General features: G+C 45.5%; 1 protein-coding gene across 1 annotated transcript; it reads right to left on the reverse strand.

The window, feature by feature from the left end:
• Positions 1–512: 512 nt before the first annotated feature.
• Positions 513–18,180, reverse strand: LOC115126795 (low density lipoprotein receptor adapter protein 1-A-like). Its single transcript, XM_029656434.2, has 9 exons — positions 17,940–18,180; positions 8,182–8,324; positions 7,644–7,756; positions 7,319–7,433; positions 5,986–6,058; positions 3,916–4,005; positions 3,298–3,434; positions 3,177–3,211; positions 513–1,388 (listed from the first exon to the last, which is right to left on the reverse strand). The coding sequence occupies exons 1-9, from the start codon at positions 18,022–18,024 to the stop codon at positions 1,244–1,246; spliced, it is 936 nt and encodes a 311-aa protein (XP_029512294.2). The 5' UTR covers positions 18,025–18,180; the 3' UTR covers positions 513–1,243.
• Between the last annotated feature and the right edge of the window lie 4,889 nt (positions 18,181–23,069).

Below are 23,069 nucleotides of genomic sequence, written 5' to 3' on the forward strand. Positions count from 1 at the left end.
CTGTGGTCCCAAAGAGTACTGCTGTGGTCCCAAAGAGTACTGCTGTGGTCCCAAAGAGTACTGCTGTGGTCCCAAAGAGTACTGCTGTGGTCCCAAAGAGTACTGCTGTGGTCCCAAAGAGTACTGCTGTGGTCCCAAAGAGTACTGCTGTGGTCCCAAAGAGTACTGCTGTGGTCCCAAAGAGTACTGCTGTGGTCCCAAAGAGTACTGCTGTGGTCCCAAAGAGTACTGCTGTGGTCCCAAAGAGTACTGCTGTGGTCCCAAAGAGTACTGCTGTGGTCCCAAAGAGTACTGCTGTGGTCCCAAAGAGTACTGCTGTGGTCCCAAAGAGTACTGCGTACTGCTGTGGTCCCAAAGAGTACTGCGTACTGCTGTGGTCCCAAAGAGTACTGCGTACTGCTGTGGTCCCAAAGAGTACTGCTGCTGTGGTCCCAAAGTACTGCTGCTGGTCCCAAAGAGTACTGCGTACTGCTGTGGTCCCAAAGAGTACTGCGTACTGCGTGGTCCCAAAGAGTACTGCTGTGGTCCCAAAGAGTACTGCGTACTGCTGTGGTCCCAAAGAGTACTGCGTACTGCTGTGGTCCCAAAGAGTACTGCGTACTGCTGTGGTCCCAAAGAGTACTGCGTACTGCTGTGGTCCCAAAGAGTACTGCGTACTGCTGTGGTCCCAAAGAGTACTGCGTACTGCTGTGGTCCCAAAGAGTACTGCGTACTGCTGTGGTCCCAAAGAGTACTGCATACTGCTGTGGTGGTGGTGGTGGGGGGGGGGGGCAGGTCCCGGTTCAAGTCCCTAGCCTCTACCCATAGGTTCTTCCTGGCGGCCCCGTGTAGATCTATAAAAACTTGGTTGAAAGTTGGGAAAAAAAAAAAAAAAGTATTGACAGAAGTTCAACCAAAAGCTCTCAACCTATGCAGTCCTTTCAGATCTATAAGGGGGGAGGGAGTCAACCTATGCAGTCCTTTCAGATCTATAAGGGGGGAGGGAGTCAACCTATGCAGTCCTTTCAGATCTATAAGGGGGAGGGACTCAAATAGGGAATAAGCACAGAGGCAAGGGATCGGTTTGGAATGGGTCCAAAGCCAACTCTATGGGCCCCATCTCAAATTGACCTATGCACTTGTGCAGACCTGAGAGGAGGAAACAAATATGGTATGCTGTAGCTCCAGCGTAGGGCCTAGGGGTTGATTCGGGATTGGGCCAAAGAGCCGAAAGGTCGCCTCTCGGTCGTCCTCCGGTAGCCAATCAGAAGACAAAGTCATCTCCATTGGTGGTGTTCGATGTGTTCTGGTTGCATGTGTTCCCATTGGCCCGGTCAGGTTCTGTAAGCCAATCCTGGGGGGTCACCCCAACATCCAGGACCTGGGGGTTAGTACGGGACACTGCCAGTCTGGAGGGCGGGGGGTAAGAGACAGAAAGGAGAAATGTGATGGAATGGGTGAGAGGTTGAAGAGAGGTAGGTATGCATTGTAAATCATGTAATACACTGCAGGGATTGTTAGCCGAGTCGGGTGTTCAAACCCCTCTAACCCCGACAGAGGACCAGCAGATGTTGAATGGTCACAAGCAGAAATTAACACACACACACACTGAGTATGCACAACAGTGGGTCCTACACATAAATATACCTGGAGAAAACTTGATTGAACTCTCAATTAAAATTGTATAGATGATATTAGTGGGTCTGGTAGGAGTTGACACAAACAGGAAGTTACTAAACATCAACACATTCACAACACATGAGGCATGTATGCTGCCTTACCAAGCAAAAAGACAGTAACTGCTCACAGAGTGGACATGAGAAAAATAGCTTTTATTTACCTTGGTTTTCACAGTAACTTTAGTACAGCTACTGCTAACATGACCCCCATTTTGTCCTGAACACAATAGAGACAGGATACTTGTCCACATGATTAAACATGTATTTAACATAGCAAAAATGACATGAACTAATTTTTGACCAAATGAGCAATTACTGCCTTTTTGCCCTGTTTTATACACAAAGGATGTTATTGTAGCACAAGGAGTGTTTATGGTAGAGTCAGTGGACTGTATAATGGTGTTTTAGGTTAGGGGCGGGGTTAGGGGCGGGATCAGTGGACTGTATAATGGTGTTTTAGGTTAGGGGTGGGGTTAGGGGCGGGGTCAGTGGACTGTATAATTGTGTTTTAGGTTAGGGGCGGGGTCAGTGGACTGTATAATGGTGCTTTAGGTTAGGGGCGGGGTCAGTGGACTGTATAATGGTGCTTTAGGTTAGGGGCGGGGTTAGGGGCGGGGTCAGTGGACTGTATAATGGTGTTTTAGGTTAGGGGCGGGGTTAGAGTCCACTCTACACCAAACACACAGCAGTGTTACCTGGAGACAGTAAACAGAAAGGAGGCGGGGCTACACAGTGCTGTCATTTCCTTATTCTGTCACTCTTCATTTTCTGTCAGGGTTGGTTGTTAGGCTGCATTAAGACTCAAATCCCCCCCCCCACATTAAGAGAATTCTGAATAAAGAAACTAAAATGATAAGACCTGCTTCCCCTATACTTAGGTCACACAGCCTAAAGCCCAGTCCCACAGCCTAAAGCCCAGTCCCACAGCCTAAAGCCCAGTCCCACAGCCTAAAGCCTATGTTCATTATACATTTCATCTGTTTGGCTTCTTTATTGAACAAAAATGTAACTGATTAATTGAATGTAATATTTTAGAATATTTGCGTAGAGGATTTGTTTGTCCTAAAAATCTATCGTTTCAACCTTTTATATGCATTTATATACTGACATGTTTGATATACATACTGTACATTTGTACAGACTACACCTAATATTGAACAGAAGAGGTATTTGGAATTAATTCAAATTTCCTTTAATTCAAATTCTAAACGCAATTCTATATCCTGTTTACTGCTTCAATTAAAATTCAATAATTGAGATGTATGAGGCAGTCTGAATTGAGGCCAACCCTGTTCTCGGTTTCATCTCTACCTCTGACCATTTCTCTAGTCTAACCTTGTAAGTCTGATGATCCATTATAGACGGAGCTGTGGAGTCACATTCTCCAAAAGCTGCAATCACTCTCAGGCAAATCTGATCTGAGCAAATCAATGAGCCGATTGATTTCTGTGGTCAATCAGCAGCAAGAAGTGACTCGCTTTATTGACAACAGATACATTTTTAGGAGGAGTGTCTTACCTAGAAAAAGCCTCATCCAAGTCTTCCTCAATTTCCTGCAAGAGAGAGAGAGATTGTGAGTTTCTGCATCCAAAATATTTTTCTCCCATTTAAAGAGAGAAACGGTTGATTTGAAACGTACCCAGACAGTGTTGTTGTTATCAATGTCCTCGGGAGCGGTGTGGTCGTCCACCTGGAACTCCTCGTTGCCATTGGTTTCCAGAACCACGGCAACATGAGTCCGTTCCTCCAGGTCCAGTAGGTTACCCGTGGCAACATCTATGGAGACAAAAATCAGCCAATCAAATCAGTAAAGTTGAGTGTTTACAGTTGGACTCCAACTGCCTACAGAATGTATTTGTTTTAATCCTAAGGATCCAACCAAGGCGTCAGTAGGAGGCAATACAAGACAGACATTTCATTGCTAAATAACAAAGTAAATGTTATTCTGATTTACACTGTAGTCATTTAGCAGATGCTCTTATCCAGAGAGACGTACAATTAGTGCCTTCCATCGTAACATAAATCTGTTGAACATTATATTTAAAAACTCTGAACGTCTGCATTGGATAAAGATGGAGAGCGTGTGTGTTTGAGGGCTGCGTTTACACAGCCAGTCCAATTCTGATATTTTTCCAGAGCTGATCGGATTGGTGAAAATTTAAAAATAAAAATTTAAAAAAAAAAAAAAATTAAAATTCGGGCTTCATGTGAAAATGCAGCCTCAGTCTCGCTCTGTGTGAGATGTGTATCACCTTACCTTCTGCTTTCAGACTAGCCAGGCTTTTGGATCCTTCTAATTGGGAGCTGCCGGATGCTTCTCCAGCCGAGCCGGACTTCACCCTCTTCTCTACAAGACACAAAATACTACCATCAACACACACACAGCTACTGAACAGCTTCTACCACCCCCCCCCCCCCCAAGCCAAAAGACAGCAGAAACAATTCAGCAAAGCGGCTACCGAACAGCAGCTACCAAACAGCAGCTACCCAGACTTTTTGCTTCGATAGCCTTTGTATTTTGTTGTTGCACCGCCTCACCTCACTGGACTCAACCCACACCTCGAATACACACGCTGCAGCTGCTACTGTTAATTATCTATCCTGATTCCCTAGTCACTTATACCCCCCCCCCTACCTACATATTACTTCAACAACCTGGTACCCCTGCACCAGTACTCCTTGTACATAGCCTCGTTGCTGTCATGTTGTGATACCATTTTTCTTCCTCCTCCTTTTAGCAAATGTCTTCCTTTTTTAACTCTGCACTGTTGTTTAAGGGCTGTTAACTAAACTTGTTGTGGGTAAAGTCTACACCGGTTTTATTCGCCGCATGTGACAAATAACATTCGATTTCATATAGAAAATGCTAAATTGTGACCTCGTGTGTAAATAAATGTGCGTGTCCCCATCTCCCAGGTTGCGTGTAATAGGGTGTCTGTATAGCAACAATCTAATGCTATTGGCTGCATACACATGTTTAAAACAGATGCCAGTGTAGCGAAATGCTTGTGTTTCTAGCTCCGACAGTGCAGTAGTATCTAACAAGTAATGTCTAACAATACACAACAGTATAAAAAAGATTAAAGACTAGCAATGTCGGAGTCTGTGTATATATATATAAATAAATAAAAATATATAAATGGCCAGTATATGATAGAATATATAGCATATGTAACATTACAGTAATAGTTGGACTTAACTAGTATACAGTATATACACATATGAAGTGGGTAAAACAGGATGTAAACATTATTAAAGTGACCAGCGTTCCATGACCATGTCCATAGGAGAGCAGCTTCTAAGTAACCGGATATTAGCCGGCTAGTGACGACGACTAAAGTTCAGGGCCAGGGGGGACTGGGCAGGAGGCCGGCTAGTGACGACGACTAAAGTTCAGGGCCAGGGGGGACTGGGCAGGAGGCGGCTAGTGACGACGACTAAAGTTCAGGGCCAGGGGGGACTGGGCAGGAGGCCGGCTAGTGACGACGACTAAAGTTCAGGGCCAGGGGGGACTGGGCAGGAGGCCGGCTAGTGACGACGACTAAAGATCAGGGCAGGGGGAACTGGGCAGGAGGCCGGCTAGTGACGACGACTAAAGATCAGGGCAGGGGAACTGGGCAGGAGGCCGGCTAGTGACGACGACTAAAGTTCAGGGCCAGGGGGGACTGGGCAGGAGGCCGGATAGTGACGACGACTAAAGTTCAGGGCCAGGGGGACTGGGCAGGAGGCCGGCTAGTGACGACGACTAAAGTTCAGGGCAGGGGAACTGGGCAGGAGGCCGGCTAGTGACGACGACTAAAGATCAGGGCAGGGGGAACTGGGCAGGAGGCCGGCTAGTGACGACAACTAAAGTTCAGGGCCAGGGGGAACTGGGCAGGAGGCCAGCTAGTGACGACGACTAAAGATCAGGGCAGGGGGAACTGGGCAGGAGGCCAGCTAGTGACGACAACTAAAGATCAGGGCAGGGGGAACTGGGCAGGAGGCCGGCTAGTGACGACGACTAAAGTTCAGGGCAGGGGAACTGGGCAGGAGGCCGGCTAAAGTTCAGGGCAGGGGAACTGGGCAGGAGGCCGACTAAAGATCAGGGCAGGGGGAACTGGGCAGGAGGCCGGCTAGTGACGACGACTAAAGATCAGGCCAGGGGGAACTGGGCAGGAGGCCGACGACTAAAGTTCCGGGCAGGGGAACTGGGCAGGAGGCCGGCTAGTGGAGACTATTTAACAGTCGGATGGTCTTGAGATGGAAGCAGTTTTTCCAGCCTCAGCTTTGATACACCTGTACAGACCGTCCCCTTCTGGAGGGTAGCAGGGTTTGAACAGCAACCTACCTTCTTTGGCAACCTGCCAGAACTCAAAGGCCACTTTAAAGGCCTGTGCTACAGTCAGAGTCACTGCCTGGGCCTAGGAGAGAAAGAGACCATTCACAAAGTTGTTATAATGCTATAAACCCCAATGAAACAACATTACCAATGTCAGAGTCACTGCCTGGGCCTAGGAGAGAGAGACCATTCACAAAGCTGTTATAATGCTATAAGCCCCAATGAAACAACATTATCAATGTCAGAGTCACTGCCTGGGCCTAGGAGAGAGACCATTCACAAAGCTGTTATAATGCTATAAGCCCCAATGAAACAACAGTAACAATCAAAAGGACACTGAAATTAAGAGTACAGATTCTTTTAAAATGGGACCACATCCAAACGTTATTGAACAAGACCAATTGAAAAATATACTTTTATTAAGTAAAATGTATGCATGTATGCTTTTCAAAATCCCAGCAACACATGCAGTCGAAAAAGGGGGGTGCGAGGAGTGCAACCTTCTAATGTTTCCCCCGGGGGAACGAGAGAAGGCCAGTCAGATGTGGGGGTTATATTGGAAGCAAACATGTTTTAAGGCAGGCTTTTGTTCCAGCCCCCGCTTTAATATACCCGAATCAGGTGCTCAAAGTGCTGCTGAGCAGCTGATTAGTAGAGTCAGCTGGGTTAGAGCAGGACTGGAACAAAACCCTGCACGACCAGTAGTTATAGTAGGAAGGTTGTTCGATCCTGTTCTAAGGAGTGGATTCATTTCCGTGTCTATCCCCTTCCCTAACCCCTAGATCAGCATTACCTCAACCTTGGTCCTCCAGTACCCCCAACACTGTCACCCTGGTCCTCCAGTACCCCCAACACTGTCACCCTGGTCCTCCAGTACCCCCAACACTGTCACCCTGGTCCTCCAGTACTCTTGCGATCTCTTAAAACTAGAGACATCTGTGTCATTGTGTTGTGTGACAAAACTGCACATTTTACAGAGGCCTTTTATTGTCCCCAGCACAAGGTGCACCTGTGTAATGATCCAGCTGTTTAATCGGCTTCTTGATATGCCACACTTGTCAGGTGGATGGATTATCTTGGCAAAGGAGAAATGCTCACTAACATGTATATAAAACAAATTTGAGCACAACATTGGGGATAAATAAGCTTTTTGTGCAGTATGGAACATTTCTGGGATCTTTCCTTTCAGCTCATGAAACCAACACTTTACATGTTGTGTTTATATTTTTGTTCAGTGTAGATAAGTAAAAATAATAGTTTACAGGAGGTCCAAGCAGAGGCATAAGAATATTTCTTAGACTCATCCATTATAGTGGTTGTTGTGGTGTCAGTTCACACTCACCACTTTCCTCTTGGAGCAGAGGTAGGCGTGGCACTCCAGTGTTCCGTTGAGTGTGTTCTGGGAAATGTAGGCAAACACCTTGTCGTGCAGCTTGTCCGCCGTGCAGTAGGATATCCTGCAGGACACAAGGGCAAAGGTTAAAATGTCAGAGGGCAAAATAAATTCAGCGGTTGCCATTTTGAACCATAACTGTAAAGTGTCCTCAGAGAGAGAGAGAGAGAGGAGAGAGGAGAGAGAGAGATCACCCAGCTCTGTGGAGGTCTGGTCTCCTGTAGGGAGATGTATTTTCAAAAATAATTGCCCTCTCCCCACCACACACACACACCTGTATATGGAGATGTTGTCTAGCAGCTGGTTGGTCAGACTATCATAGAGCATTATACCCTGAGGAGAAACCTTCAGAGAAACCTTCGGAGGCTTCTTACCTCCCGCTTTGGCCTGGAGGGGATAGAGTTGAAGACAGAGAATATAGATTCATTACAAATCATTTATTCCTAATGGCCTTGGCCTGGATCAATATGAGATAACAATAATTAGACAAAGATCTTAGAATGATAAATGACAATAATAGATATATCTAAAATGATAAATGACAATAATAGATATATCTATTATCAGTAAGCATTGATGCTAAGAAAAAAAGAATATCAACAATAATGAAAACAATACAGCTAATGGATCATTTGTTTCTAAAAAACAAAAAGGAGCCACGTTATTTAGTTATCGTGAAGCACTTAAGAAAAAAGAAATGCTCTTCTTGAGAGCAAAAGCAATCAAGATCAACAACAAAAATATCATCTAAAATCAAGACTTTAGGAACTTCCTGTGCCAATCCCTCCTACTTGTATGGTATCACAGCTCACCGTGGCAACGATCCTCTTGACAGCAGCTGCTGATAGGTCCTCTCCTTTGGCCTGGTCCACCAGGGTCATGCCTAGGCGGCGGAGGTTAAAGGTCATGCCCTCCACAACAGTCTCCCTAGTGTCGGTCCAGTTCTCAGGAAGTTCTAGAGAGACAGGTTATAAAGACTGTAAGGAATAGTGGGTCAACCGCAGCAAGGTTGTTATAGTAAAACAAAAACTAAATAAAGAATTTAAAAATAATTTAGTAAAACTGAAATAAAAATCCTAACAATTATGTTTATTATCTTCTAAACTTTGGCCAAAAATCAAAATGGAGTTTAATGCTGAAAGTAGATGGGGAGGTTTCAAATAGCTAGTGATAATGATGCACAAGCTAGGCCACTAACTAACAGGGAAGAAATCCACAAGCTAGGCCACTAACTAAACAGGGAAGAAATCCACAAGCTAGGCCACTAACTAACAGGGAAGAAATCCACAAGCTAGGCCACTAACTAACAGGGAAGAAATCCACAAGCTAGGCCACTAACTAAACAGGAAGAAATCCACAAGCTAGGCCACTAACTAACAGGGAAGAAATCCACAAGCTAGGCCACTAACTAACAGGGAAGAAATCCGAGGTGCGAGCACGGAGCGTGACTGGGCCAAGCAGAGCAGCTTGTGAAGTTGCTGGAGCCGTTCACAATCCACACCGACTTCAAACTGACAGCCGGTCACTGTCTGATGTGGTACCGTGTCGTCTCAACCTCGAGTCAAACTTGCAGTCAACTACTGTTGCAAAACAGTTGGCACTGGTCCTCCTGAAGTCACTGCGTGAGCGCTTTGCATGCGTACTGAATCCTCTGGCAGCAAACTTCATCCTCACTCTACAGCAGCTTGCTCAGCATAGTTGGAGCTGATGAGGGAAGCAGAGTCTATTGTACTTCAGCAAATCAGAGAGTAGAGCCATGGAGCAGCAGGACCCCCAGCAAGATGTCAGCACGTTGAATCCAGCAAGCATCTCGACCACAGTTCTTCAGAAATATAGTTTCCTCGCAACGAGGATAGTCCAGCCGGAGGGTCAACCTGTCAGGGCATTGTGTCCTGTGTGAGCTGTGGGAATACCTGGAAGAGGTCAAGGTGGGCATGTTTACAGAGTCACCGCTCCAGTTCTGGCAGGCAAGGATGGCTGTTCATCCAAAGCTGTGACCTCTGGCACTGGATCTGGTTTCTGTCCCTGCATCCCAAGCGTTCGTGGAGAGAATATTCTGTCTGTGGACAACTGTCATCAGGCTTGAGAAAACGAACGACCACCTCTCTGGAACGCAGAGTCTTGTTTGGTTTAACAGAAACATAAGTTAGCATGGGCAGTGACCTTGAGGACTTTTGCCATTTTTTACATTTATTTAGTCAACTGGGCAGGACTTCCAACTTCATTGGCTGATCCCTCCTGATGACCCTGGGTTGGCGCGACCTAATGACCCTGGGTTGGCGCGACCTAATGACCCAGGGTTGGCACGACCTAATGACCCTGGGTTGGCATGACCTAATGACCCTGGGTTGGCATGACCTAATGACCCTGGGTTGGCATGACCCAATGACCCAGGTGGTATGACCTAATGACCCAGGGTTGGCATGACCTAATGACCCGGGGTTGGCATGACCTAATGACCCAGGTGGTATGACCTAATGACCCAGGTGGTATGACCTAATGACCCAGGTGGTATGACCTAATGACCCGGGGTTGGAGTCATGACAGCAGAGTCATCAGGAAGGAATCAGTCAATGAATTTCTCTTGTAGAACAAAATGGACTATTTCAAGATAGAGGTCCTCAACGGTGCTTCACACACTCTCACAGAAACCCTCATCACACAGAGATGTTGTCTATCCAAGTCTATGGTCCCCATCTTCTTATGCCTTACTGCCCCCCAGTGGCAAGAAGTGACATTCCAAAAAACTAACTAAGCCTACAACACATAAATGTCTGACTCCCACAGCTACTTTCTCTCCCAAACACACACAAAAAATATATATATAAAACTCAAAAAAAAAAAAAAAAAAAAAAGAAATCACAAAATAACCAGTAAATCAAGTCAGAAAATAGACAAATTAAACTGAATTTCAAAATAAGAATCTAAAAACTAATATTAAAAAATCACAAAACTATAAAAAGTTTGAACCATAGAGATATATACTGGGATCAAGATCAAGGTCATGACCTCCAGGTTGTTCTCACATGTTTCCAAGCAGCGAGGTGGGTCAAAGTCCAGATGCTTTATTCAACTATGTTTGAGAACAGGGTCAATATTATGAGATAGCTGTAGCAACCTATATCTGCTCCGAAAAAGTGTTGAGTCAGTCGTGTGGAGATAAAATCTATTTTCCTTTAACAGGACTTTGAATATGAACATTAAAAAGTTGTCTAAAAAACAAACAAACACTGTATATGGATCATGGTGAAAGAAAACAACTTTTAGGCAAAAGTCCATGTTTTTACTCAGAACTAACCTATAGCTGACCTGAAAAAGTCCATGTTTTTACTCAGAACTAACCTATAGCTGACCTGCAAAAGTCCATGTTTTTACTCAGAACTAACCTATAGCTGACCTGCAAAAGTCCATGTTTTTACTCAGAACTAACCTATAGCTGACCTGCAAAAGTCCATGTTTTTACTCAGAACTAACCTATAGCTGACCTGTAAAAAAAAAAAGAGGGCAAAATATTGAGGGGGAGAAAAGGGAAAGAATATTGAGAGAGTATCATTACTTGTCAAAGTTAGTGTAACAGAAATATGTTTCTGTTCCAGTCTCCATCAATGTTTTCATTATTACCTGTTATCTAGGACCAGCTACCCTCTATGAAACCTCTGCCTGACAACTTCTAGCCTACGGCGCCATCGCTAGCAGCACTCATCATGGAGAAGAAACATTAGTGGGCGTGATATTTGGATAGAGCTGTGTGGATGGGAAGCCAGGCAAATTAAACCTTAACACGCAGTAGGTAACGTCATCCTACTTCCATGTTGAATTGAAGGAGACAGACGGAAGGCCAAACAGAGAGGGAGGGGGCGGGGGCAGTGAGTAATATAAACTATTGAAGTCCATTTTCTCATTCCTTATCGGTTCTGTAGCCTTCTAACTCTGGAGAACACTGCCATACACACAGATGTAGACACACACCTGGTCTCGCACACACAGACCTTCTCTCTCTCTCACCCAGACACACACGCAGACCTTCTCACACTCGCCAAAACGAGAAAAAAAAAAAAAAAAAAAAATCAATGACTTTGGCCGAGATGGTTAAGGAAAGAGGTCAACTGAAGTGATTTCTGATGGACTTGTTCTTGAGTGCTTCTTTGTAGTTTGCATCATTGCCAAGTCTTCAAGTATGAGGGATAAGATGACTGGAAGGAGGGAGAGAGAGAAATTAGGGGAACAGTGGAGGGAGAAATGAAGAAGGCTAGGATATGAGTTTCTGCCATATAGATCCAGTGCGTCACTTTAGGTCTATATAAAGTCTGATCTAGGGACACTGGACTACTAGGAGCCGACTTCTGACAGAGCTAACATCCAATGAAAACACTGCTTCTTAGAAGACCTGTTGTCCAGGATACTATGTCTTAGCAATGAAAACACTGCTGGAGCGGGCAGTTTCCCGGGAGGAAGACCTGTCTTGCCGAGTTCAGCTATGTGATCCAATGAAAACACTGCTGGTCATCAGGTCTTAGAAGACCTGGTCTAGTGATCTATGGATCTAGGAGCCAGAGCTAACATCCAATGAAAACATGAAAACACTGCACTGCTTCTTAGAAGAGCAGAGAGAAAACACTGCTTCTTAGAAGAGCGTTCACGTTCATGTCATGTTTCTGGATGTAAGTTGAACCTATAGACTAGTGACACACACACGATAACGCAGGGAGGTCGACCACTCAGTCCCAATGTAGATCAAAGGTCACAAAAACATTGCCACAGCAACAGGAAACACACACACACACACATCAGAGCCCTCTATCAACACAACAGCCAATTAGAATCCAGGGTTTTCAAGGTGGATGTAAATGACTGAACAAACAATAATAGTGAATTCTCAGAACTCTGTCAACAACACCTATAGGAATGATGAAAAACATTAAAGTCAACATGTACGATAGGAGTGTGTGTGTGTGGGGGGGGTAGAACTAAATGGATTTCACAGAACTCTGTATGGCTGAATAAACATGACTAATGAGTATTCTAGTTCCTAAATGGTATGTACTCTGAAATTAAGCAGAGCCTTATAATACTGTATAATAAGAGGACAAACGATACTGTTGGTGATCTGTAGTAATATGGAAGTGATGTGGCCTCAAATGGACCTATATTACCCAATGGTCCATGTGTCAGAGGAAAGGGAGGGTGAGGGGTGCTGGACACCAAGAGGAAAGGGAGGGTGAGGGGTGCTGGACACCAAGAGGAAAGGGAGGGTGAGGGGTGCTGGACACCAAGAGGAAAGGGAGTGTGAGGGGTGCTGGACACCAAGAGGAAAGGGAGGGTGTGAGGGAAAGTGCTTGGACAAGAGGAAAGGGAGGGTGAGGGTGCTGGACACCAGAGGAAAGGGAGTGTGAGGGTGCTGGACACCAGAGGAAAGGGAGTGTGAGGGTGCTGGACAAGAGGAAAGGGAGGGTGAGGGTGCTGGACACAGAGGAAAGGGAGGGTGAGGGGTGCTGGACCAGAGGAAAGGGAGGGTGAGGGGTGATGGGACAAGAGGAAAGGGAGTGTGAGGGGTGCTGGACACCAAGAGGAAAGGGAGTGTGAGGGGTGCTGGACACCAGAGGAAAGGGAGGGTGAGGGGTGCTGGACACCAAGAGGAAAGGGAGGGTGAGGGGTGCTGGACACCAAGAGGAAAGGGAGGGTGAGGGGTGCTGGACACCAGAGGAAAGGGAGGTGAGGGTGCTGGACAAGAGGAAAGGGAGGGTGAGGGGTGCTGGACACAGAGGAAAGGGAGGGTGAGGGTGCTGGACACAGAGGAAAGGGAGGGTGAGGGGTGCTGGACCAGAGGAAAGGAGTGTGAGGGGTGCTGGGACAAGAGGAAAGGGAGTGTGAGGGGTGCTGGACACCAAGAGGAAAGGGAGTGTGAGGGGTGCTGGACACCAAGAGGAAAGGGAGTGTGAGGGGTGCTGGACACCAAGAGGAAAGGGAGTGTGAGGGGTGCTGGACACCAAGAGGAAAGGGAGTGTGAGGGGTGCTGGACACCAGAGGAAAGGGAGGGTGAGGGGTGCTGGACACCAAGAGGAAAGGGAGGGTGAGGGGTGCTGGACACCAAGAGGAAAGGGAGGGTGAGGGGTGCTGGACACCAAGAGGAAAGGGAGGGTGAGGGGTGCTGGACACCAGAGGAAAGGGAGGGTGAGGGGTGCTGGACACCAAGAGGAAAGGGAGGGTGAGGGGTGCTGGACACCAGAGGAAAGGGAGGGTGAGGGGTGCTGGACACCAGAGGAAAGGGAGGGTGAGGGGTGCTGGACACCAGAGGAAAGGGAGGGTGAGGGTGCTGGACACCAAGAGGAAAGGGAGGTGAGGGGTGCTGGACACCAGAGGAAAGGGAGGGTGAGGGGTGCTGGACACCAGAGGAAAGGGAGGTGAGGGTGCTGGACACCAGAGGAAAGGGAGGGTGAGGGTGCTGGACACCAGAGGAAAGGGAGGGTGAGGGGTGCTGGACACCAGAGGAAAGGGAGGGTGAGGGGTGCTGGACACCAGAGGAAAGGGAGGGTGAGGGGTGCTGGACACCAGAGGAAAGGGAGGGTGAGGGGTGCTGGACACCAGAGGAAAGGGAGGTGAGGGGTGCTGGACACCAGAGGAAAGGGAGGGTGAGGGGTGCTGGGACAAGAGGAAAGGGAGGGTGAGGGGTGCTGGACACCAGAGGAAAGGGAGGGTGAGGGTGCTGGACACCAAGAGGAAAGGGAGGGTGAGGGGTGCTGGGACAAGAGGAAAGGGAGGTGAGGGGTGCTGGGACAAGAAGAGGAAAGGGAGGGTGAGGGGTGCTGGACACCAAGAGGAAAGGGAGGGTGAGGGGTGCTGGACACAAGAGGAAAGGGAGGGTGAGGGGTGCTGGACAAGAGGAAAGGGAGGTGAGGGTGCTGGACACAAGAGGAAAGGGAGGTGAGGGGTGCTGGGACAAGAGGAAAGGGAGGGTGAGGGGTGCTGGGACAAGAGGAAAGGGAGGGTGAGGGGTGCTGGGACAAGAGGAAAGGGAGGGTGAGGGGTGCTGGGACAAGAGGAAAGGGAGGGTGAGGGGTGCTGGGACAAAGAGGAAAGGGAGGGTGAGGGGTGCTGGACACCAGAGGAAAGGGAGGGTGAGGGGTGCTGGACACAAGAGGAAAGGGAGGGTGAGGGGTGCTGGACACAAGAGGAAAGGGAGGGTGAGGGGTGCTGGGACAAGAGGAAAGGGAGGGTGAGGGTGCTGGACAAGAGGAAAGGGAGGGTGAGGGGTGCTGGGACAAGAGGAAAGGGAGGGTGAGGGTGCTGGGACAAGAGGAAAGGGAGGGTGAGGGGTGCTGGACAAGAGGAAAGGGAGGGTGAGGGGTGCTGGGACAAGAGGAAAGGGAGGGTGAGGGGTGCTGGGACAAGAGGAAAGGGAGGGTGAGGGTGCTGGGACAAGAGGAAAGGGAGGGTGAGGGGTGCTGGGACAAGAGGAAAGGGAGGGTGAGGGGTGCTGGGACAAGAGGAAAGGGAGGGTGAGGGGTGCTGGGACAAGAGGAAAGGGAGGGTGAGGGGTGCTGGGACAAGAGGAAAGGGAGGGTGAGGGGTGCTGGGACAAGAGGAAAGGGAGGGTGAGGGGTGCTGGGACAAGAGGAAAGGGAGGGTGAGGGGTGCTTGGGACAAGAGGAAAGGGAGGGTGAGGGGTGCTGGGACAAGAGGAAAGGGAGGGTGAGGGGTGCTTGGGACAAGAGGAAAGGGAGGGTGAGGGTGCTGGGACAAGAGGAAAGGGAGGGTGAGGGTGCTTGGGACAAGAGGAAAGGGAGGGTGAGGGTGCTGGGACAAGAGGAAAGGGAGGAGGGTGAGGGGTGCTTGGGACAAGAGGAAAGGGAGGGTGAGGGGTGCTGGGACAAGAGGAAAGGGAGGGTGAGGGGTGCTGGGACAAGAAGAAAGGGAGGGTGAGGGGTGCTGGACACGTCGCCCTTGGCGTTGCAGAGAAAAATGAGTTTTCTGGGAGACTGTAAATGGATTATGCATCTGTGCCTGAAGGCAACTTCTATCCAAAAGGAAGATATTGTCCCCAGTCTACACGCCTGACCAGTCCTGCAGGCTGAACGATATGGGTCAGTAGTAATGACTGATTACTTTTTCCCCCTCAACCTGGAAAACCGAGTCAGAAAACCCTAAACAGTCAGAAAGCCTACCGTAGATTAGAGGCCAGAAAGCAGGTCGCTCACTGCCAGTAGCTTAAAAATCAACATTACCTACCTCTACATCACAGTTAAATCAACATTACATTTTGTGTTAAATAACTCATGAAATCATGTTCAAGTTAACGAGGCAACTCAGTTAAGATTTTTTTTTTTACAATGACGGCCTACCTCGGTCAAACCCTCCCTTAACCCGGATGACGCCAGGCCAAATTGTGCGCCTCTCTATGAGACTTCCGATCACAGTCGGTTGTGATACACCCCTGGATCGAACCAGGGTCTGTAGTGACGCCTCGAGCACTGAGATGCAGTGCCTTTAGACTGCTGCGCCACTCGGGAGGCCCCTTAAATAAAGAGGCTTTAATAAAACACAATATCCGTAAGTGTGCGGAATGTTGACAACAGAGGAAGCACCAGCAGTTCCCAAACCTGAACCCAGCCACACTGCGGACCAGAGGAGAAGAGGTAAGAGGGATAACTGGGCCCAAAAATCAGTCATCGCCAGCAGGTGATGTTTTTGGATTTTAAAAAATAATGTAGAAGCTCACCAAGCGAGGGGTTTTTGTATGAGTGTTGAATGTGGTTAAACAAAACATGTAATGGTTTATTTGCTACGTCTTATTTGATAGAATCTAAGTTTGGTTGTCGAGTGTACGGATATAAAAACTGAAGGAAAAAAAAAACAACAAACACTGTTACTGGCTGGTCCCTGTAGCTGATATCTTGTCTATAGTGATCAGTAGGTCTAATTTCCCCGGACGCCACCGAATCACCCACCTGGCCCAGGACCAAGTGAGATTTAGCACACAATCTGCATCCCACCCTATTCTCTACATAGTGCACTACTTTTGACCTGAGCCTTATGGGACCCTGGTCAATAGTAGTACACTATGTCACCAATAGGGTGGCCAACTTACCTTCCATGCCCCCCCCCACAGGAAAAATATTATTAGAGTAAAAGTTAAGTATTTGGTTTTCAAATGTACTTAAGTATCAAGTATTACACACACTACAACTGACATTAATTTACAAACAAAGCATGTGTTTAGTGAGTCCTCCAGATCAGAGGCAGTAGAGATGACCAGGGATGTTCTCTGTTTAGTGAGTCCTCCAGATCAGAGGCAGTAGAGATGACCAGGGATGTTCTCTGTTTAGTGAGTCCTCCAGATCAGAGGCAGTAGGGATGACCAGGGATGTTCTCGGTTTAGTGAGTCCTCCAGATCAGAGGCAGTAGGGATGACCAGGGATGTTCTCTGTTTAGTGAGTCCTCCAGATCAGAGACAGTAGGGATGACCAGGGATGTTCTCTGTTTAGTGAGTCCTCCAGATCAGAGGCAGTAGGGATGTTCTCTGTTTAGTGAGTCCTCCAGATCAGAGACAGTAGGGATGACCAGGGATGTTCTCTGTTTAGTGAGTCCTCCAGATCAGAGACAGTAGGGATGACCAGGGATGTTCTCTGTTTAGTGAGTCCTCCAGATCAGAGGCACTAGGGATGTTCTCTTGATAAGTGAATTAGACCATTTTTCTGTCCTGTTAAACACTCAACATGTAACGAGTACTTTTGGGTGTCAGAGAAAATGTATGGAGTAAAAAGTACATTAATTTTATTTATGAATGTAGTTAAGTAAAAGTTGTCAAAATATAGTAAAGTATAGTGAAAATACACTTTAAAAAAATACTTTAGTACTTTACCGTATTTTACACCACTGGTATTTATGTACAGGCAGAATTACCCTTATTAGGCTACTGTAATAGTACACTGAACAGTGTCAGTAAAACAGTGTCCAATATAGGGACAAAGTAGACCTCGTACAGGAAATAGAGTACCGTTATCTAAACATGCAATTAAGTCATTGCATGAGAGATGAATATGGTCATCAAGGGTGTGGTGCATTTCAGGCTCTGATCTCAAATTGGGAAGATTTGGGGATAGTGGATTACTAGATAGGAATGTCCTCAGCCTACACTGCCAGTTCTATCCAAATCCCCCCCCAAAAACAAACAAAAAGCGGTATGATATTGTAAACGGGTTAATTTCATAGGAAACACGTAGTTGCTACATGTTTTTTTAAACTTGATTGGTAGCGTAATGGTGCCACCAATCATGACAACAGTAGGCCAGCCTAGTGAGTGAACTAATGACAAACATGCAACGGATATATGATTGAGGAGATTATGTAAGTGTTGCACTAAATGTAACAAGATTTATCAAGTAGCCAACAAACGGTCAGAAATTCGGCATAACATGAAAATTGGACCCACAAACATAAAAACAAAAAATTTGCAAGTGTTAATAATTCGCTGTGTTTACACCTCTAAAACAATGTTTTTGTTGTCGAATGCTTTGTTCGGTATAAATAAAATAACCAGAGGAAGTTTTCACTTAATTAAAACAAATCTTACTTTTATGTTTGCCGGAATTCCAAGACCGTTTCGCGATGCTTGGACTTCGGATGATCGCTCTTCCAGCCGACCGTAAGGCATCCATCACCGACTTTAGGACAAGACAACTTGACAAAGGTGTTTGTAGACCGCAGAGCTCAAAGGACTGTAGTTGACTTCGAGTCTTTGGAATGAGTTGAAATAGGACCCGGTGGACGGGGCTATATCCGCCAATCAACCGAACGGGGATCCCCACGGTCACATACGTCAGGAGGGAATCCCAGGAGGTCAAAATAGTGTCAAACTGCCTTTGCTTTATTACAGATTATCTGCAACTGTGATATCAACAAGTGATAACGAAGACGCTAGACTACTTGTCACAATGTTTTAAAACATTATTATTATTTTTTTTAAAGCGCAACAAGTCATGAGTTATCAACAAAAAATAACGTACTGTCGTCACCTTGTGGTCATAAACTGTAACACTCCTGCATACAATTCTAATCCGTAATCAGTATTGAAGTAAACCAGCGGAAAAAGGTATGTTCACAGACAAATAGGAACTCTTAAATTTCTCATCAAGTTTTCCACTCATTGGAGGTACAATTTTTTAATGCTCTGGTGCATTAGTAGTCTTAACAAGAGCCTGATGACTAGACAGATGTCAACATCAGAGATATTCTTATCTGAGAGAGATATATTCTTATCTGAGAGAGAAAGAGATATTCTTATCTGAGAGAGAGATATTCTTATCTGAGAGAGAGAGATATTCTTATCTGAGAGAGATATTCTTATCTGAGAGAGAGAGATATTCTTATCTGAGAGAGAGAGATATTCTTATCTGAGAGAGATTCTTATCTGAGAGAGAGAGCGAGAGAGATTCTTATCTGAGAGAGATATTCTTATCTGAGAGAGAGAGATATTCTTATCTGAGAGAGAGAGATTCTTATCTGAGAGAGAGATTCTTATCTGAGAGAGAGAGAGAGAGAGAGAGAGAGATGCTTATCTGAGAGAGAGATTCTTATCTGAGAGAGAGATTCTTATCTGAGAGAGAGAGAGAGACAGAGAGAGACAGAGAGAGACAGAGAGAGAGAGAGAGAGATTCTTATCAGAGAGAGACAGAGAGACACAGAGACAGAGAGAGAGAGAGACACAGAGAGACAGCGAGAGAGAGACAGAGAGACAGAGACAGACAGAGACAGACAGAGAGAGACAGAGACAGAGAGAGACAGAGAGAGACAGAGACAGAGAGAGACAGAGAGAGACAGAGAGAGAGAGAGAGAGAGACAGAGACAGAGAGACAGAGACAGAGACAGAGAGAGAGACAGAGAGAGACAGAGAGAGAGAGAGAGAGAGAGAGAGACAGAGACAGAGAGAGAGACAGAGAGAGAGAGAGAGACAGAGAGAGAGATGCAACACACAGATTGTTCTCATCAGCATCATCGCCTGCAAGACTCTTTTTGTTTATTTTTATTCCAGGTGACGGCCCCAAAGTGAGAGAAGTTTGAACTCAGCCGACATCATCATCATCATCATCATCATCACTTTGAGACAGAGAGAAAACAACATGGTGGAACAAACAACCACTTTCCCACTAAAACATATAGAACATCTTCACAACAGGTCACAAGTCCGTTACTGTGATCCACACCAATACTTTCCAGGTAGGAAACATGAGAAAACGCCAGGGGTCAAGTTTTGTCTAGGTACTGACCCAGAATCAGATTCCGCTCCCCTAATCCTAATTTTAACAATAGTGGAGAAATGTAAAACTGACCCAGAATCAGTATCTAGGGGCAACTTTCCCCTACAGCAAAAACAATAAAAGCCCACGGCATATGGTCAAACTGCACAGATGTCAACTGAACGTCTATTTCACGTTGGCTCAACGTAATGTAAAAGACATGGAAACAACGTCGATTCAACAAGGGTGTAACTTCCCCAATGCAAAACCTCACACCATCATCATCGTCATCATCATCATCATCCCAGTTGAAAGAGATTAGCCTGGTCCCAGATCTGTTTGTGTTCTTCCTAACTCTTCTTCTAGCCCGGGTCCCAGATCTGTTTGTGTTCTTCCTAACTCTCCTTCTAGCCTGGTCCCAGATCTGTTTGTGTTCTTCCTAACTCTCCTTCTAGCCTGGTCCCAGATCTGTTTGTGCTCTTGCCAACTCAAAATGTATTTTTTTGTTTGTTCTTTCAAGCCAATTGTTTTGCATGACGACTCCATAGGGAGTTGGGAAGAACACAAACAGATCTGGGACACGGGCTAGAAGGAGAGTTAGGAAGAACACAAACAGATCTGGGACCCGGGCTAGAAGGAGAGTTAGGAAGAACACAAACAGATCTGGGACCAGGCTAATCTCTTTCCAACTGGGATGATGATGATGATGATGGTGGTGTGAAGTTAAGGGCTAGAAGGAGAGGATTAAACACATGATGCAAGAGGCAGAATGTGGCTACAACCAAATCAATAACAAAAGCAGTGAGTCAATTCAACCATCACTGTACTTGCTTTCTGATCAACCTAGAAAAAAAAAAAAATGAAATAAAATCAGAACCGAATGTCCCCCCCCCCTCCAAAAAAATAAAAAGTCAAATACATGAACACAACAACGTGTAGCTCTGATGCTTTTATCCAAACCTAAAGCCAGCTAGAGATACGTCAACCTAATGAATGGAGAGGGATGCATTACGAAAACACCAAAACGCGGCACTTTGAACTGAACAAACTAGAACATTCATCAGTATGTAATAATGTACATGGTTGTAAACAGGATTGGGGGGTCGATTCCATTTCAAATCAGAAAGTTAAAACCAAATTACAATTCCAAATTGTATCCTCATTAAAAAGCATTGACGATTGCTGAAATTCCAATTTTTACTTCCTGAATTGAAATGGAATTTACCCCCAACCTTGGTTGTAAACAAATAGATGTCCACTCTGGGCCACCGTAGTAGTGGACATAAGAGCCTGGAGTTACTACTGACCCTCTTGACCTGACCAGGTAGGCATATTTAACAGCTGTTTGGCTGTTGTTTGGCAGACCAGGTTCATTCATATACCAAATCAATTCCTTTCCTTCTTAAGACAACACTGGCTGGTGTCTAAGAGTATTGGGTTTAATATAAAGGAGACTGGGGCTGCATGGGAGATATCTCAATCCACTACACTGGCTTCCTTCTTTCATCTCCTTTCCTTCACGAAGGAAAGGTACAATGAAAGGAAGCACGCTTCCACTATTGTGACAGCCCAGGTCCTATATTGGGGAAGTAACCTATTATACTCACTATTAAAAAAAAAGAAGAAATTTGCAAGGCACAGTGAAATTTACAACTGGTAAACATCAGTTACCTAGACATCATTAAATCCAGTAGGTTTTTAGTAATATGGCCTAACGACTGATTCTAATTTGGTCCAAAAGGATAGACAGGTTTGAGTGCATTTGCAGCAAACAGATGACATTGCTTAACCTTTAGACAGTACCAGGTTATATCTTAACCTTTAGACAGTACCAGGTTATATCTTAACCTTTAGACAGTACCAGGTTATATCTTAACCTTTAGACAGTACCAGGTTATATCTTAACCTTTAGACAGTACCAGGTCATCTCTTAACCTTTAGGTAGTACCAGGTCATATCTTAACCTTTAGACAGTACCAGGTCATCTCTTAACCTTTAGACAGTACCAGGTCATATCTTAACCTTTAGACAGTACCAGGTCATCTCTTAACCTTTAGGTAGTACCAGGTCATATCTTAACCTTTAGACAGTACCAGGTCATCTCTTAACCTTTAGACAGTACCAGGTCATATCTTAACCTTTAGACAGTACCAGGTCATATCTTAACCTTTAGACAGTACCAGGTCATCTCTTAACCTTTAGACAGTACCAGGTCATATCTTAACCTTTAGACAGTACCAGGTCATATCTTAACCTTTAGACAGTACCAGGTCATATCTTAACCTTTAGACAGTACCAGGTCATCTCTTAACCTTTAGGTAGTACCAGGTCATATCTTAACCTTTAGACAGTACCAGGTCATCTCTTAACCTTTAGGTAGTACCAGGTCATATCTTAACCTTTAGACAGTACCAGGTCATCTCTTAACCTTTAGACAGTACCAGATCATCTCTTAACCTTTAGGCAGTACCAGGTCATCTCTTAACCTTTAGGTAGTACCAGGTCATATCTTAACCTTTAGGTAGTACCAGGTCATATCTTAAACTTTAGACAGTACCAGGTCATCTCTTAACCTTTAGGTAGTACCAGGTCATATCTTAACCTTTAGACAGTACCAGGTCATCTCTTAACCTTTAGGTAGTACCAGGTCATATCTTAAACTTTAGACAGTACCAGGTCATCTCTTAACCTTTAGGTAGTACCAGGTCATATCTTAACCTTTAGACAGTACCAGGTCATATCTTAAACTTTAGACAGTACCAGGTCATATCTTAACCTTTAGACAGTACCAGGTCATATCTTAACCTTTAGACAGTACCAGGTCATCTCTTAACCTTTAGGTAGTACCAGGTCATCTCTTAACCTTTAGGTAGTACCAGGTCATATCTTAACCTTTAGACAGTACCAGGTCATATCTTAACCTTTAGACAGTACCAGGTCATCTCTTAACCTTTAGGTAGTACCAGGTCATCTCTTAACCTTTAGGTAGTACCAGGTCATATCTTAACCTTTAGGTAGTACCAGGTCATATCTTAACCTTTAGACAGTACCAGGTCATCTCCATTGGAAATCCAATTGTGAAAGATCTGTATTTCTTGACCGGAGTGTTGGAGTTAATTGATAATCCCGGATGTTGTTTGGAGAAAAAAGGGTGAATGTGAGTTGATGTACAAATTGGTGATCTTTCCAATACCACTGGTATAGAGAAATGTACATTACTTGTTAATATAATATAATAACTAATTGTTATCGTCATAACTAAACTGAAATGTGTTGCTTTAAAAAAAAAAAAAAAACTAAATCACATATTTAAGTAATGGCAATAATACCAAAACATGTACTTTTCAATTCATAATGAAACTCACAGAAGATACCACTTCAAATGTTTCAGCTTCTTCGCATTTAAAAGCAAAACATGTAGTGTAATAGTCCCATCATACAAAGACTAACGTTAAGCTGAGACGAAA

The sequence above is a fragment of the Oncorhynchus nerka genome, linkage group LG7, assembly GCF_034236695.1.
Source record: "Oncorhynchus nerka isolate Pitt River linkage group LG7, Oner_Uvic_2.0, whole genome shotgun sequence".
NCBI classification, from domain to species: domain Eukaryota; kingdom Metazoa; phylum Chordata; class Actinopteri; order Salmoniformes; family Salmonidae; genus Oncorhynchus; species Oncorhynchus nerka.